Source organism: Eubalaena glacialis, chromosome 18 (genome assembly GCF_028564815.1).
Source record: "Eubalaena glacialis isolate mEubGla1 chromosome 18, mEubGla1.1.hap2.+ XY, whole genome shotgun sequence".
In the NCBI taxonomy this organism is placed as follows: Eukaryota; Metazoa; Chordata; class Mammalia; order Artiodactyla; family Balaenidae; genus Eubalaena; species Eubalaena glacialis.
In genome coordinates, this window is record NC_083733.1 from 4981164 (window position 1) to 4996085 (window position 14922).

Below are 14922 nucleotides of genomic sequence, written 5' to 3' on the forward strand. Positions count from 1 at the left end.
CACGGTGTCAGCGGTGTTTGGCCAGTTCTGCTGGCTGCGTGTGGAGCCTGAACTCTCTCCCTTCCCAGAAAGTTCCAGGGCCTGACCGTCCTCAGCGGAAAAAGAGCTGCTGATTAGCACAGCTTCATTTTATTAGCAGTCTTTTCCTTGAGCTGATAGGAATCAGGCATTTCGTGGTAAGCTCTTTGACGGGCATCATCTCAAATGCTTTTTTCTGGCAGCTGGCTGATAATGGCCCCATTGGTGGGCCCACGGGGCCTTTCTTGTCCTTCTGGAAGCTGCCAGATGCTGCCCTGTGCAGTGTCCGGTGTAACCCGTGCCACCCCCGTGCTGGCTGAGCGCCTGTCTGGCGCCGGGTGGCTGAGACAGTGTGGTCTCCGTCCTTGTGAAGCTTGTTCTAATAGGGAACTCAGACAAGATTCAAGAAGTCGAATGAGACAGTGTCAGATGGTGGGCAGCGTGACGAGTGGGATGACATCTATGGGAGCGGGAGGGGGGCAGAGAAGCCCCCTCCAAGGCGGCGCTGAGCCCCAGCTCGTTCAGGTGCACGTGACGGGCAACAGAGCGGTGTTGGGATGTGTGCGGCAGAGAGGCCGCGCTTTCGGAACAGGGAGCCCGACCTCTAGCCACAAAGGGTCAGCGATAGAGCGGATGGGGCCCGCGTGGGGGTCCGTGGTCAGGCACAGACGGACCAGTCCGAGGACGCCAGGCAGGGCTGAGGCAGGGACGTGGCGCGCCGCTCCCCAGGCTCCGTGCGGGGTCTCCCGGCACCTTTCGGGAGTACGGATGCTGACTGCCCAGGTTTGGGTGGGCCTGAGATCGTGCATCTCTGACAGGCTCCCGGGTAGCACGGATGCTGCTGGGGTGGCTTGTTGTTAGCACAGGATGGTCTAAAGATCCCATCTTGAGCAGGCAGACAGGCTTCAGGAGAGAGGACCCCAAATATGAATAAATGGAAACTCCCGACAAGGGAAGAAGTCAGTCTGGTAATCAGCAACTCCCCCATCATTTCCTGACTCTCCCCTCGTCTTAGCCAGTGAGACTTCTGCCCTGTCCCCAGTTACAAGGCCTCCCCTCGGACGGGAGGAATGTTTGAACATCCCTGCTACTGGGAGGTCAGTGGTGTGAGGTTTTAGGTCTCTAATGGCCCCATGAGCACTGGAGGGTTAATGAAATTAACGAACCTGCACCCTCCTTGGCTCCAAAGAGAGGCGTGCCTGGCGAGGGGCTGTAAGGGCTTTTTGCTGACTGGATGCTAAGAGGCTCAGGGACCGTCTTGAGGGTCAGCCACTCCTGCGTGGACAGCTCACTGTGTTAGCAGAGATGCACCTTCACTGGCAGAGGCTCAGCCTGACCCCCCACCCGCCTTCCCTTCCTTTCATCCCCAAATACCTACGAAGCACCTGCTATGTTCTGGGTGCTTTTCTGGGGCTAAATGGTAAGCAAAAAAGACACGATCCCAGTGTCCATGGAGCTCAGAGTCTGGTGGATGAGAGAGGCAAGGATCCTCACGCTGTATGCACAGTTGTGAGTATGTAGCCTCAGGCCCCTGGACCCGAGGACCACAACCTGGGCAGCGTAAAACAACAGAAGTGTATTCTCTCCCAGTCCTGGAGACCGCAAGTCCGAATCGAGGTGTCGGCAGGGTCCTTCCCGCCTCTCCAGCTCCTGGGGGCTCCAGGCATTCCTTGGCTTGTGGCCACGTCACTCCAATCTCTGCCCCATCGCCACATGGTTTTCTCTGTGTCTCCTCGTCTTCTGTCTCTTATTAGGACACTTATCATTGGATTTAAGGCCCACTTGGCTCATCCAGAATGACCTCATCTCAAGATCCTTAATTTCACCTGCAAAGACCCTTTTTCATTTAATTACGTGTTCATTATTTGCATCTGCAAAGATGGCTGCCAGTAAGTCCCTTTCACAGGTTCTGGAGATTGGGATGTAGACAAACCTTTTGGGGGATTCGACCCACCACGGGGAAAAAAGTGGGCCCACGAAAGGTGTGGTTCTGGCAGAAACGGAGGGTTGAGCCCACCTTGGGGGTGAAGTGTGGGGAGGCTTCCTGGAGGAGGTGACCTTGGAGAGGAGGGGGGAAGAGTAGGGGCTCCCCAGGTGAGGGACAGTGGTGGAGGTGGGGTGGTGGTGGTCCAGGCAGAGGAACCGGCACGGGCAGAGGTCGAGGGGCTGGAGGGAGCGTGCATGTTCCTCCAGTTAGATGTTCCCTTCAGCAGCCCTAGTTTTGGCTGCTGGCGTAAGAACGAGTCTGCTGTTCAGGGGCACGAACTGTGTCTGAAGACGGACGGCCATGCTGGCTCTCCCCGGGCTTCTTGGCTGAGCACCTCACAGCTCCTGCATTGTTCTCTTCCATAGAAATGTGGGAGGGGAGTTTCGCCGTGGAGACCAGGTCCAGCTTAGGCACAGGTAGCCGTCCATCCTGGAGAGGCTCAAAAACATTTAACTACGTGGGGCAAGTGGGTCTGAAATGCATCAGTTGAGGCGGGGCGGGGGGAAGGGGGGGTTGTCGAGTGGCGCAGATGATTCGGAAAGCAGTTTGTAAGAAATTGCCAGAGTTGAGCACACATCTCCCCTGACACCCAGGAATTCCACTCCTAGGTGTGTGTCCAGGAGAAGGAAACGTGGGTCCTCAGAATGACTTATTCTAGAATGCTCAGCTCTTCCTTCATAGTAGCCCAAAACGAAGAACAGCCCAGATGTCTGGCAACAGGGGACTGGATCAACCAATTGTGATTCTATCCACACAGTGAAATAGCACTTGGCAAAAATAGGAATAAATTTTACCGATGTGCCCGATAGGGCTGGCCCTCACAAACGTTACCACTCAGTGGAAAGCCAGATAAGAAAATGGATAAAAGCAGAAAAATTTTAGAGTGTTTTTTTTCTGGGCACGGGGACAGAAAGTGACTGGGAAGGGACAGGAGGGAACTTCGGGGACGTGGTAACATTTTGTGTCTTGGTAGGGGTTTAGGTTGCACATGTACGTTGGTTATACCCCTTCCAATGATATACTGATATACACTTAAGACTTTGTGCGTTTCACTGTGTAAATTTTATCTTACAAGGGAGAAGGACTGTAAACAAATATCAAGCTCTAATTAACGATATGCACACCCAAATCTTTAGGGGGAAGTATGCTAATTAATATCCACAACTTGCCTTGAAATGTACCCCCAAGTTTAGATGGACACATGGACGCATGGTAGAGGTGTGATAAAATAAGCAAAGTGACCTGCTCCTAGTAGAATCTAGGTAGTGGGTACATGGCGTTCATTGTAAAATTCTTCCAACTTTCCTAGATGTTTGAAAATTTTTCAGTGTTGGAAAAAATTCCAACAGAGCACTGGAGAGGGAGTCTGGAGAATAAGAATGACCATCATTTCTTGAGCAGTTACCACGTGCCAGGCACTGAGCTGAGTGAGTTACGTGCTTTGTTTAAAGCAAATGCATCACAACCCTCCAGTAAGGTAGATGGTATCATCCCCATTTCACAGATGGGAAAACAGAGGTTGATGGTGGGCCTCATGCCACAGAGCAGGTGAGTGGCAGAGTTGGAATTGAACCCAAGTATGCCTGCTTCCTAACCACCATGCTTTACGGCTCTTCACCTGCAACGCATGTGACCTTAGGAAAGTAATTTAAACTCTGGGTTTCTGATACCTCATTTGTCCAACTGGTGTGGAGTGGTGGGAACCCCAGATTCACAGACGTAGAGCCAGCGCGGCCTCTAGAATCCACCTGCTTTGCAGCTCTGGTTTCAAGGGAGGGGGCTGGTGGCTTGTCAGGTAGAGGCCCTAGGCTGTAGGCAGCCGTGGCCTCTGCAGGTGAGACCGGGAGGGAGTGGTATCAGCATCCTGGGGGGCGGTTGTGGGCACGCCTGGCCCCATGGTCCTGTTCTGCAGGTCTCCCTGGTCTTCCTGATCAGTGGGCTGGTCATCCTGGGCTATGCCGCCTCCGTCAGCGGCCAGGCCACCTACCAGGGCGTGGTCGGAGGGCTGTGTGGCCCCACCATCAGGAAGCTGTGCGAGGCCTGCTTCATCGTCAACCTGCTCATGATCTCCGTGGCCTTCCTCAGGGTGATCGGGGACCAGCTGGAGAAGTGTAAGTACCTGCCCTGGAGTCAGGGGCGACCCCGGGTGTGGAGCTCAGGTCTCCCGAGCTCCTGGTGGATGAACAGGATGTGGACGTCGGGCTCGGGCCCTTGGCAAGCAGCGGAGGCCGAGACCACTCCCAGCTCCTAACGTCGTGGCGAAGGGAGATGTAGGGTTAGTAATTACCACCACGGTGAGAGTCAAGGAGCTGGAGGGAGCTGTGCTGGGGTGTCCAGTGGGGACTCATTTTACAGACAGGGAGGTGGCACCAACTGCAAGGACACCCCTGTGAGAGAGAAGCAGTAACACCTTGAATTTGGGGACGTCGAAGACGCTCAGCCCCATGCTGCCTTGGCCTCTAGTCCCCCCACTAACAATTTCCCTCTAAGCACTTCTTTGGCTGCATCTGACCGATTTTGATATGTTCTGATTTCACTTTTATTCCGTTCAATCCTTTGCTAATTTTTGGTATGATTTCTTATTTGACTCATGGGATGTTTAGAATTGTGTGATTCAATTTCCAAGTATTTGGGAGTTTTCTAGATGCCTTTTTGGTTTCTTTTTAAAATTTTTTTATACAGCAGGTTCTTATTAGTCATCCATTTTATACACATCAGTGGACACATGTCAATCCCAACCTCCCAATTCATCCCACCACCACCACCACCCCCCGCCACTTTCCCCCCTTGGTGTCCATACGTTTGTTCTCTACATCTGTGTCTCTGTTTCTGCCCTGCAAACTGGTTCATCTGTACCATTTTTCTAGGTTCCACATATATGCGTTAGTATACGATATTTGTTTTTCTCTTTCTGACTTACTTCACTCTGTATGACAGTCTCTAGATCCATCCATGTCTCTACGTATGACCCAGTTTCGTTCCTTTTTATGGCTGAGTAATACTCCATTGTATATATGTGCCACATCTTCTTTATCCATTCGTCTGTCGATGGGCATTTAGGTTGCTTCCATGACCTGGTTATTGTAAATAGTGCTGCAATGAACATTGGGGTGCATGTGTCTTTTTGAATTATGGTTTTCCGTGGGTATACGCCCAGTAGTGGGATTGCTGGGTCATATGGTAATTCTATTTTTAGTTTTTTAAGGAACCTTCATACTGTTCTCCATAGTGGCTGTATCAATTTACATTCCCACCAACAGTGCAAGAGGGTTCCCTTTTCTCCACACCCTCTCCAGCATTTGTTGCTTGTAGATTTTCTGATGATACCCATTCTAACCAGTGTAAGGTGATACCTCATTGTAGTTTTGATTTGCATTTCTCTAATAATTAGTGATGTTGAGCAGCTTTTCATGTGCTTCTCGGCCATCCGTATGTCCTCTTTGGAGAAATGTCTATTTAGGTCTTCTGCCCATTTTTTGATTGGGTTGCTTGTTTTTTTGGTTTTGTTTTTTGTTTTTGTTTTTTTCATTTTGAATATGACTTTTATTCTCTTTCAGCAGGTACAAAACAAAGCAATAAAAATGATTATAAAAATAACTGATGAAGATAACTCAAAGGATAGGTATTATACACTTAGGCCATATTTGGTGGTTCTGAGAAGCTAGATGTCTAAATATTTATCAAACTAACTTCAAATGATTTTGAAGAGGTATTAGTTCAGAATTAATCTAAATCCTACTATTAGCTTTGGGCTTTGTTTGAACAAAATGAATATGAAATAATCAATTTGTTTAACATATAAAAGTGGTGTAAAAGGTAGACATTCTTCTCCAGTCATAAGCATAGGGCCATAGTTTTAGCTCTAGAGAACAGGATGGAAGTGGAGGAATTTACCTCTGTTCGAAGAAGTGAAATGTAACACCAAAAATTTCATGCGAAAATTCAAAAGGGAAAACATTAACTGATAATGTCATACATAATCATCAAGGTCCCTAGTACTTGGAGCATTAGGAATGCACCCACTCTTGTTTCAGGTGCTACCAGATTACTCATGTCTTAATTTTTCTCACTCTCTCACCTTCTTTCTCAGGTTGTCTCTACAGCAGGGAATTCCCTAAAATAGAGGGAAAAGTTTCCAAAAATTAAAACCTAGTCACCTATTGCTTTTGATTCTATTTATTGTGGTCATTGAGATACACACAACTGAATTACAAAAAGGCCTTTCAAAAATGTGTTGCTTATGCTTTAACTCAGCATTCAGCACCTCCAAAACCACTGAACAAAATAAACCACTGGGCAAAATATTTTTGTATGGCCCCTCTGTCTCTACGTATCCATTCCTGCTTACTTATCATTCCTGGAAGGAGCCATGTGTAAATTTTATTTCCTGACGTCTTTGGTCATGCCATTATCAGACTGCAATACCCTTTGAATTTCTCCCTCTCCTTGAGTCCTGTCCTCAACCAATATTGCTGTCAGTACAACGTTTTTAGCAATGGAAATAGTATTCACACCTCAAGACCAAGCACAAAAGATTGATTTCTCTCGAGTCTTCCTCAACCCATCCTACCTAATACCAAATTAATTGCTCCTTATCAATGCTTCCACTCCATTTTCTCATTTTATGAGATTTGTTTTATCTATATTTTAGTTTGGCCTCTTTGTTCTTGCCTTTCCTACCCAACGGTCAGGGCCTTGAAAGTAGTAGAACATTGTCATAGCTAAAAGCACAGACTCAATGGGTACATGCACTTCACTGAACACCTTTTATCTTACAAACTAAGGCATCTGGTGAGTTGTTTAACCTTTTTCGCCACCTTTATATTCTTGCGTGAATAATAGCCTCACAAAATAGTATTATGAGAATTAGATTAAATGACATATTACATTTAAGTATGATGCCCAAAAGAAATGTCCGAAAAAAATTTGCTAAAGTAAATGCTAGAAAAAATTTTAATTAGCTGAAAGTAATGGCCATATAACGAGTACATACTCATTTTGTGACTCGTTCATAAAACCCAGCATAGTGTCGTGCACATAATTCCACATCTGAGCCCCTATTAAATTGATATCTGTAACTGGTTTCTCTAAATTCTGAAAGCCAAGAGCAAATATCTTTCAACGACTATAGTACTCAGGAATTCTGAGGTTCAAAATTTTCTTGGGTTGATACACTTCTGTAAGTTACCTGCATGATTTTACGTTTCAGTTGCATAAACCGTGGTCTCTGCATAATATTGTTTTTTATGGATAAGTGAGTGAAACCCAGAGCATAAAGTCCCAGGTAGATAATAAAAGCAAGGGCTACACAGGAAAAATACATAAGAGTTTAATATTACATATCTCTCATTCTCCTTTGGTGCTAAGAGCACCTCTAATTTAAAGCTACCAGAAACAGAGAGTCTTTACAAACCACCTGGGTGTGAGAGACACAGTGAACCTGCACCCTGTGAAGGAGAGAATTTCGCCACATGTTCTCCGGGCTGCACAGAACCAGCTGCTTAGACCGGTGGATAATTTCACTGTAGCTGATTTGGCATGAATGCAAGGAAAACAAACTTCTTTAGTGGACTTGACTCTCAGGCTCATATCAATCTTGCAATAGTAAATTCTGATAATTTTACATTACTGTGTTGTAGTGAAGAACATGATTTATATATATATTAAGCACTGAAACCACCCTTTAGAAGAAAATCCTTTAAGATCTGAAGAGACCTGTGTAGGTTTTAATCTTGTGAGTTCTACTAACAAAGCAGTCAGAATTTTCCTTTTGTATATATTTTTATATTTATTCTCCTAGTCAACTCCAACTATTTTCTCTACATTCTTCTAAAATTAATGGTAATAGTAATAATAGTTAAGTACATTTTGGAGGACTACTATTTTCTCAGTGAAGGTTTAAGTATTGAGATTGAGGAGAAGCAGCTTGAATCACAGACAAGCGGAAAGTTTGAGCATCACAGAAAGACCCTAGAAATATCTTTTGAAATGTTTTCTGTAACAATTCCCGTCAAGCCAGGAGGGCTGGTGCTCTGTTACTAAGTGAACTGAGACGTGGGGACATTGGTGTCAAATTCGTTCTTTACCAAAGCTTTTTTTTAAATTAATTAATTTATTTTTGGTTGCATTGGGTCTTCGTTGCTGCGCGGGCTTCCTCTAGTTGCAGTGTGCAGGGGCTACTCTTCGTTGCAGTGTGCAGCCTTCTCATTGTGGTGGCTTCTCTTGTTGCGGAGCATGGGCTCTCGGCGTGCAGGCTTCAGTAGTTGTGGCATGCGGGCTCAGTAGTTGCGGCATGCGGGCTCAGTAGTTGTGGCATGCGGGCTCAGTAGCTGTGGCACACAGGCTTAGTTGCTCTGCGGCATGTGGGATCTTCCTGGGCCAGGGATTGAACCATGTCCCCTGCATTGGCAGGCGGATTCTTAACCACTGCGCCACCAGGGAAGTCCAGTGATACACCTCTAGTAGCAATCTTAATGCTTCATCTAGAATAAATATCACACGAGAGGAATATCCAGACGTTATTTTTATCTCCTTTCTCTAATTTAGATGATCGCTGCATTCAAGTCTTGCTGCGGTCGCCAGGCGCGGAGCCCGAGCCAGGAGCGTGGCTGGGGGCGGTGGGGCGGGGGCGCAGGGCGCCGCCAGGCACTCGGTCCGGAAAACTTGGGCAGAGCCTCCGCCACGGTCTCCGCCAGCGGCGCAAACAACACGTCCAGTTTGAACTTTCCAGCTCCAGGCCCGGCCGCTTGTTTTTTTTTTAATATTAAGCTGCATGAGCTGTTTATATATTTTGGAGATTAATCCTTTGTCCATTGATTCGTTTGCAAATATTTTTTCCCATTCTGAGGGTTGTCTTTTCGTCTTGTTTGTAGTTTCCTTTGCTTTGCAAAAGCTTTTAAGTTTCATTAGGTCCCATTTGTTTATTTTTGTTTTTATTTCCATTACTCTAGGAGGTGGATCAAAAAAGATCTTGCTGTGATTTGTGTCAAAGAGTGTTCTTCCTATGTTTTCCTCTAAGAGTTTTATAGTGTCCAGTCTTACATTTAGGTCTCGAATCCATTTTGAGTTTATTTTTGTGTATGGTGTTAGGGAGTGTTCTAATTTCATTCTTTTACATGTAGCTGTCCAGTTTTCCCAGCACCACTTATTGAAGAGACTGTCTTTTCTCCATTGTATATCCTTGCCTCCTTTGTCATAGATTAGTTGACCATAGGTGCGTGGGTTTATCTCTGGACTTTCTATCCTGTTCCATTGATCTACATCTCTGTTTTTGTGCCAGTACCATATTGTCTTGATTACTGTAGCTTTGTAGTATGGTCTGAAGTCAGGGAGTCTGATTCCTCCAGCTCCGTTTTTTTCCGTCAAGACTGCTTTAGCTATTCGGGGTCTTTTGTGTCTCCATACAAATTTTAAGATTTTTTGTTCTAGTTCCGTAAAAAATGCCATTGGTAATTTGATAGGGATTTCATTCAATCTGTAGATTGCTTTGGGTAGTATAGTCATTTTCACAATGTTGATTCTTCCAATCCAAGAACATGGTATATCTCTCCATCTGTTTGTATCATCTTTAATTTCTTTCATCAGTGTCTTATAGTTTTCTGCATACAGGGCTTTGGTCTCCCTAGGTAGGTTTATTCCTAGGTATTTTATTCTTTTTGTTGCAATGGTAAATGGGAGTGTTTCCTTAGTTTCTCTTTCAGATTTTTCATCATTAGTGTACAGGAATGCTAGAGATTTCTGTGCATTAATTTTGTATCCTGCAACTTTACCAAATTCATTGATTAGCTCTCGTAGTTTTCTGGTGGCATCTTTAGGATTCTCTATGTATAGTATCATGTCATCTGCAAACAGTGACAGTTTTACTTCTTCTTTTCCAATTTGTATTCCTTTTATTTCTTTTTCTTCTCTGATTGCCGTGGCTAGGACTTCCAAAACTAGGTTGAATAATAGTGGTGAGAGTGGACATCCTTGTCTTGTTCCTGATCTTAGAGGAAATGCTTTCAGTTTTTCACCATTGAGAATGGTGTTTGCTGTGGGTTTGTCATATATGGCCTTTATTATGTTGAGGTAGGTTCCCTCTATGCCCACTTTCTGGAGAGTTTTTATCATAAATGGGTGTTTAATTTTCTCAAAAGCTTTTTCTGCATCTATTGAAATGATCATATGGTTTTTCTTCTTCACTTTGTTAATATGGTGTATCACATTGATTGATTTGCGTATATTGAAGAATCCTTGCATCCCTGGGATAAATCCCACTTGATCATGGTGTATGATCCTTTTAATGTGTTGTTGGATTCTGTTTGCTAGTATTTTGTTGAGGATTTTTGCATCTATATTCATCAGTGATATTGGTCTGTAATTTTCTTTTTTTGTAGTATCTTTGTCTGGTTTTGGTATCAGGGTGATGGTGGCCTCATAGAATGAGTTTGGGAGTGTTCCTTCCTCTGCAGTTTTTTGGAAGAGTTTGAGAAGGATGGGTGTTAGCTCTTCTCTAAATGTTTGATAGAATTCACCTGTGAAGCCATCTGGTCCTGGACTTTTGTTTGTTGGAAGATTTTTAATCACAGTTTCAATTTCATGACTTGTGATTGGTCTGTTCATATTTTCTATTTCTTCCTGGTTCAGTCTTGGAAGGTTATACCTTTCGAAGAAATTTGTCCATTTCTTCCAGGTTGTCCATTTTATTGGCATAGAGTTGCTTGTAGTAGTCTCTTAGGATGCTTTGTATTTCTGTGGTGTCTGTTGTAACTTCTCCTTTTTCATTTCTAATTTTATTGATTTGCGTCCTCTCCCTCTTTATTGATGAGTCTGGCTAATGGTTTATCAATTTTGTTTATCTTCTCAAAGAACCAGCCAGCTTGTAGTTTTATTGATCTGTGCTATTGTTTTCTTTGTTTCCATTTCATTTATTTCTGCTCTGATCTTTATGATTTCTTTCCTTCTGCTAACTTTGGGTTTTGTTTGTTCTTCTTTCTCTAGTTCCTTCAGATGTAAGGTTAGATTGTTTATATGAGATATTTCTTGTTTCTTGAGGTAGGCTTGTATAGCTATAAAATTCCCTCTTAGAACTGCTTTTGCTGCATCCCATAGGTTTTGGATCGTCGTGTTTTCATTATCATTTGTCTCTAGGTATTTTTTTATTTCCTCTTTGATTTCTTCAGTGATCTCTCAGTTATTTAGTAACATATTGTTTAGCCTCCATGTGTTTGTGTTTTTTACATTTTTTTCTCTGTAATTGATTTCTAATCTCATAGCATTGTGGTCAGAAAAGATGCTTGATATGATTTCAATTTTCTTAAATTTACTGAGGCTTGATTTGTGACTCCAAGATGTGATCTATCCTGGAGAATGTTCCATGTGCACTTGAGAAGAAAGTGTAATCTGCAGTTTTCGGATGGAATGTCCTATAAATATCAATTAAATCTATCTGGTCCATTGTATCGTTTAAAGCTTGTGTTTCCTTATTAATTTTCTGTTTGGATGATCTGTCCAGTGGTGTAAGTGAGGTGTTAAAGTCCCCCACTATTATTGTGTTACTGTCGATTTCCTCTTTTATAGCTGTTAGCAGTTGCCTTATGTATTGAGGTGCTCCTATGTTGGGTGCATATATATTTATAATTGTTATATCTTTTTCTTGGATTGATCCCTTGATCATTATGTAGTGTCCTTCCTTGTCTCTTGTAACATTCTTTAGTTTAAAGTCTATTTTGTCTGATATGAGTATTGCTACTCCAGCTTTCTTTTGATTTCCATTTGCATGGAATATCTTTTTCCATCCCCTCACTTTCAGTCTGTATGTGTCCCTAGGTCTGAAGTGGGTCTCTTGTAGACAGCATATAGATGGGTCTTGTTTTTGTATCCATTCAGCAAGCCTGTGTCTTTTGGTTGGAGCATTTAATCCATTCATGTTTAAGGTAATTGTCGATATGTATGTTCCTATGACCATTTTCTTAATTGTTTTGGGTTTGTTTTTGTAGGTCCTTTTCTTCTCTTGTGTTTCCCACTTAGAGAAGTTCCTTTAGCATTTGTTGTAGAGCTGGTTCGGTGGGGCTGAATTCTCTTAGCTTTTGCTTGTCTGTAAAGCTTTTGATTTCACCATCGAATCTGAATGAGATCCTTGCTGGGTAGAGTAATCTTGGTTGTACGTTCTTCCCTTTCATCACTTTAAGTATATCATGCCACTCCCTTCTGGCTTGTAGAGTTTCTGCTGAGAAATCAGCTGTTAACCTTATGGGAGTTCCCTTGTATGTTATTTGTCGTTTTTCCCTTGCTGCTTTCAGCAATTTGTCTTTAATTTTTGCCAGTTTGATTACTGTGTGTCTCGGCGTGTTTCTCCTTGGATTTATCCTGCCTGGGACTCTCTGCACTTCCTAGACTTGGGTGGCTATTTCCTTTCCCATGTTAAGGAAGTTTTCGACTATAATCTCTTCAAATATTTTCTCAGGTCCTTTCTCTCTCTCTTCTCCTTCTGGGACCCCTATAATGCGAATGTTGTTGCGTTGAATGTTGTTGTGTTGAATGTTGTCCCAGAGGTCTCTTAGGCTGTCTTCATTTCTTTTCATTCTTTTTTCTTTGTTCTGCAGCAGTGAATTCCACCATTCTGTCTTCCAGGTCACTTATCCGTTCTTCTGCCTCAGTTATTCTGCTATTGATTCCTTCTAGTGTATTTTTCATTTCAGTTATTGTGTTGTTCATCTCTGTTTGCTCGTTCTTTAATTCTTCTAGATCTTTGTTAAACATTTCTTGTATCTTCTCGATCTTTGCCTCCATTCTTTTTCTGAGGTCCTGGATCATCTTCACTATCATTATTCTGAATTCTTTTTCTGGAAGGTTTCCTATCTCCACTTCATTTAGTTGCTTTTCTGGGGTTTTATCTTGTTTCTTCATCTGGTACATAGCCCTCTGCCTTTTCATCTTGTCTGTCTTTCTGTGAATGTCACCTTTTTGGTTTCTGCCTTAAATGCACCATGGTCAGAGAACACACCTGTATAATTTTGGCATTTGAGACTTACTCTGTGGCTCAGCATGTGGTCTGTCTTGGTGAGCTCTTAAAGGGTGTGTATTCTGTGGTTCTTTGATACAGTGTTCTAGAACTCTCCATTAGGTCAAGGTGATCCAGAGCTTTGATCAGATCTTCCATGACCTTGCAGATTTTTGTGGGAGTGGGGCAGTGGCGGAGTCTAGTTATTCTGTCAGGTTATGAGAGAGAGAGTGTTAACATCTCCAATTATGATTGCAGATTTGTCTATTTTTCCCTTTAATTCTATGAATTTTTTGCTGATGGTTTTTGCAGCTCTCTTATTAATAAGCACACACAGTGAATTGCCTTTTTATTATGAAATTTCCCTTTTTGTCTCTGTAATTCTTTGTGAATATACCTGTGAATATAGCCTCTCCAGCGTCCTTAAGATAAGTGTTTGCACAGAATTTCTTTTCCCACTCTTTTACTGTGAACCTTGGAATTTTAAAATGCACTTCTTGTAGACAGCATATGGTCGGGTCTTGCTTTTTTATCATCTTGACAGTCTCGGGTTTTAATTTGGCATATTTAGACTTCTACTTGGAATGTAATAATGACTGATATGGTTGCATCTCGGTCTACCATTTTACTGTTTGTTTTGTCTGTTCTGTCTCTTGAACCATGAAAAAAGGTCCCTGATGCAGGGATATGGAAATTAAAGGCTCCCATGTTGTGGGAAGCACTCTTATCCTCCACAAAAATCATAGTTGGTAGATCTGAACCTCCCGGAGGATAAATTGGCACAAAAATGCCCTGCCTGACGGTGGCAAGTAGAGGTCATGTCAGATTTCAGTTCTGGTCAACTGGTGGTGGTGCTCTGCTGAGATGAATTCTGAAGTGCTGCCATGTTGAGAAGGATTCTGAGGGCCTGACTTATTGGCAAAGATCTGAGGGGCTGCCGTGATGGGAAGGATTTTGATGGGCTGCCCTGTGAGAAGGATTCTAGGGGCTGCCGTGTTGAGGAGAATCTTAGGAGCTGCCTTTTTGAGGAGGATACTAGGGGCTGCCCTGTTGGGAAGCATCTTAGCAGCTACAGTGTTGAGAAGGATTCTGAGGGCCTGCCTTACTGAGAAGGATTCTGAGGGCCTGACTTCTTGGGAAGGATCTGAGGGCCCTCTCGTATTGGGAAGGATTCTGATGGGCTGCCACGAGGGAAGGGTTCTAGGGGCTGCCTTCTTTAGAAGAATCTTAGGGGCTGCCGTGTTGGGAAAGATTCTGAGAGGCTGCTGTATTGAGATGAGTTCTAAGGGCCTCTGTATTGACAAAAATGTTAGCAACTGCCGTTTGGGAAGGATTCTGAGGGGCTGCCATTTTGAGGAGGACTTGAGGGGCCACCGTGTGAGAACGATTCTAGGGGTTGCCACGCTGAGAAGAACTGCAGGAGCTGCCGCGTTGGGAAGTATTCCGAGGGCCTCTGTGTTGAGAAGAACCTTAGGGGCTACCGTGTTTTGGAGGATTCTCGGGCGCTGCTGTGTTGAGAAGGAACTGAGGGGCTGCTGTGTCAGAAAGATTCTGAGGGGCTGCTGTGTTTAGATCTTGAGGGTCTGCCATGTTGATAAGGGTTTCGAGAGGCTGCCGTTTCGTGAAGGATCTCAGATGCTACCATGTTGAGAAGGGTCTAAGGTGCTCTCTGGGTGAGAAGGATTCTGATGGGCTGCCATGTACGGAAGGATTCTGAGGGGCTGCTGTGTTGAGAAGGATCTGAGGCTCTGCAGTGTTCGGAAGGATTATGAGGAACTGTCTTGTTGAGAAGGATCTGAGGGGGCCGTGTTGAGAAGGATTCTGAGGGCTTGCAGTGTTCAGAAGGCTTCTGAAGAGTTGCCGTGTTGAGAGGGTTTCTGAGGTGCTGCCAAGTTGAAAATGCTTTTGAGAGGCTGCCTTGTTGAGAAGGTTCTGA

At 44.1% G+C, this 14922-nt stretch overlaps 1 protein-coding gene across 1 annotated transcript in view; it reads left to right on the plus strand.

Moving 5' to 3' along the window:
• The window catches only part of SLC38A8 (solute carrier family 38 member 8), a 33792-nt gene that overhangs the window by 628 nt on the left and 18242 nt on the right, over positions 1-14922 (plus strand). Inside the window, exon 2 of the mRNA XM_061173989.1 lies at positions 3918-4116. Coding sequence (XP_061029972.1) covers positions 3918-4116 — 199 coding nt within the window. The remainder of the gene's footprint in view (positions 1-3917; positions 4117-14922) is intronic.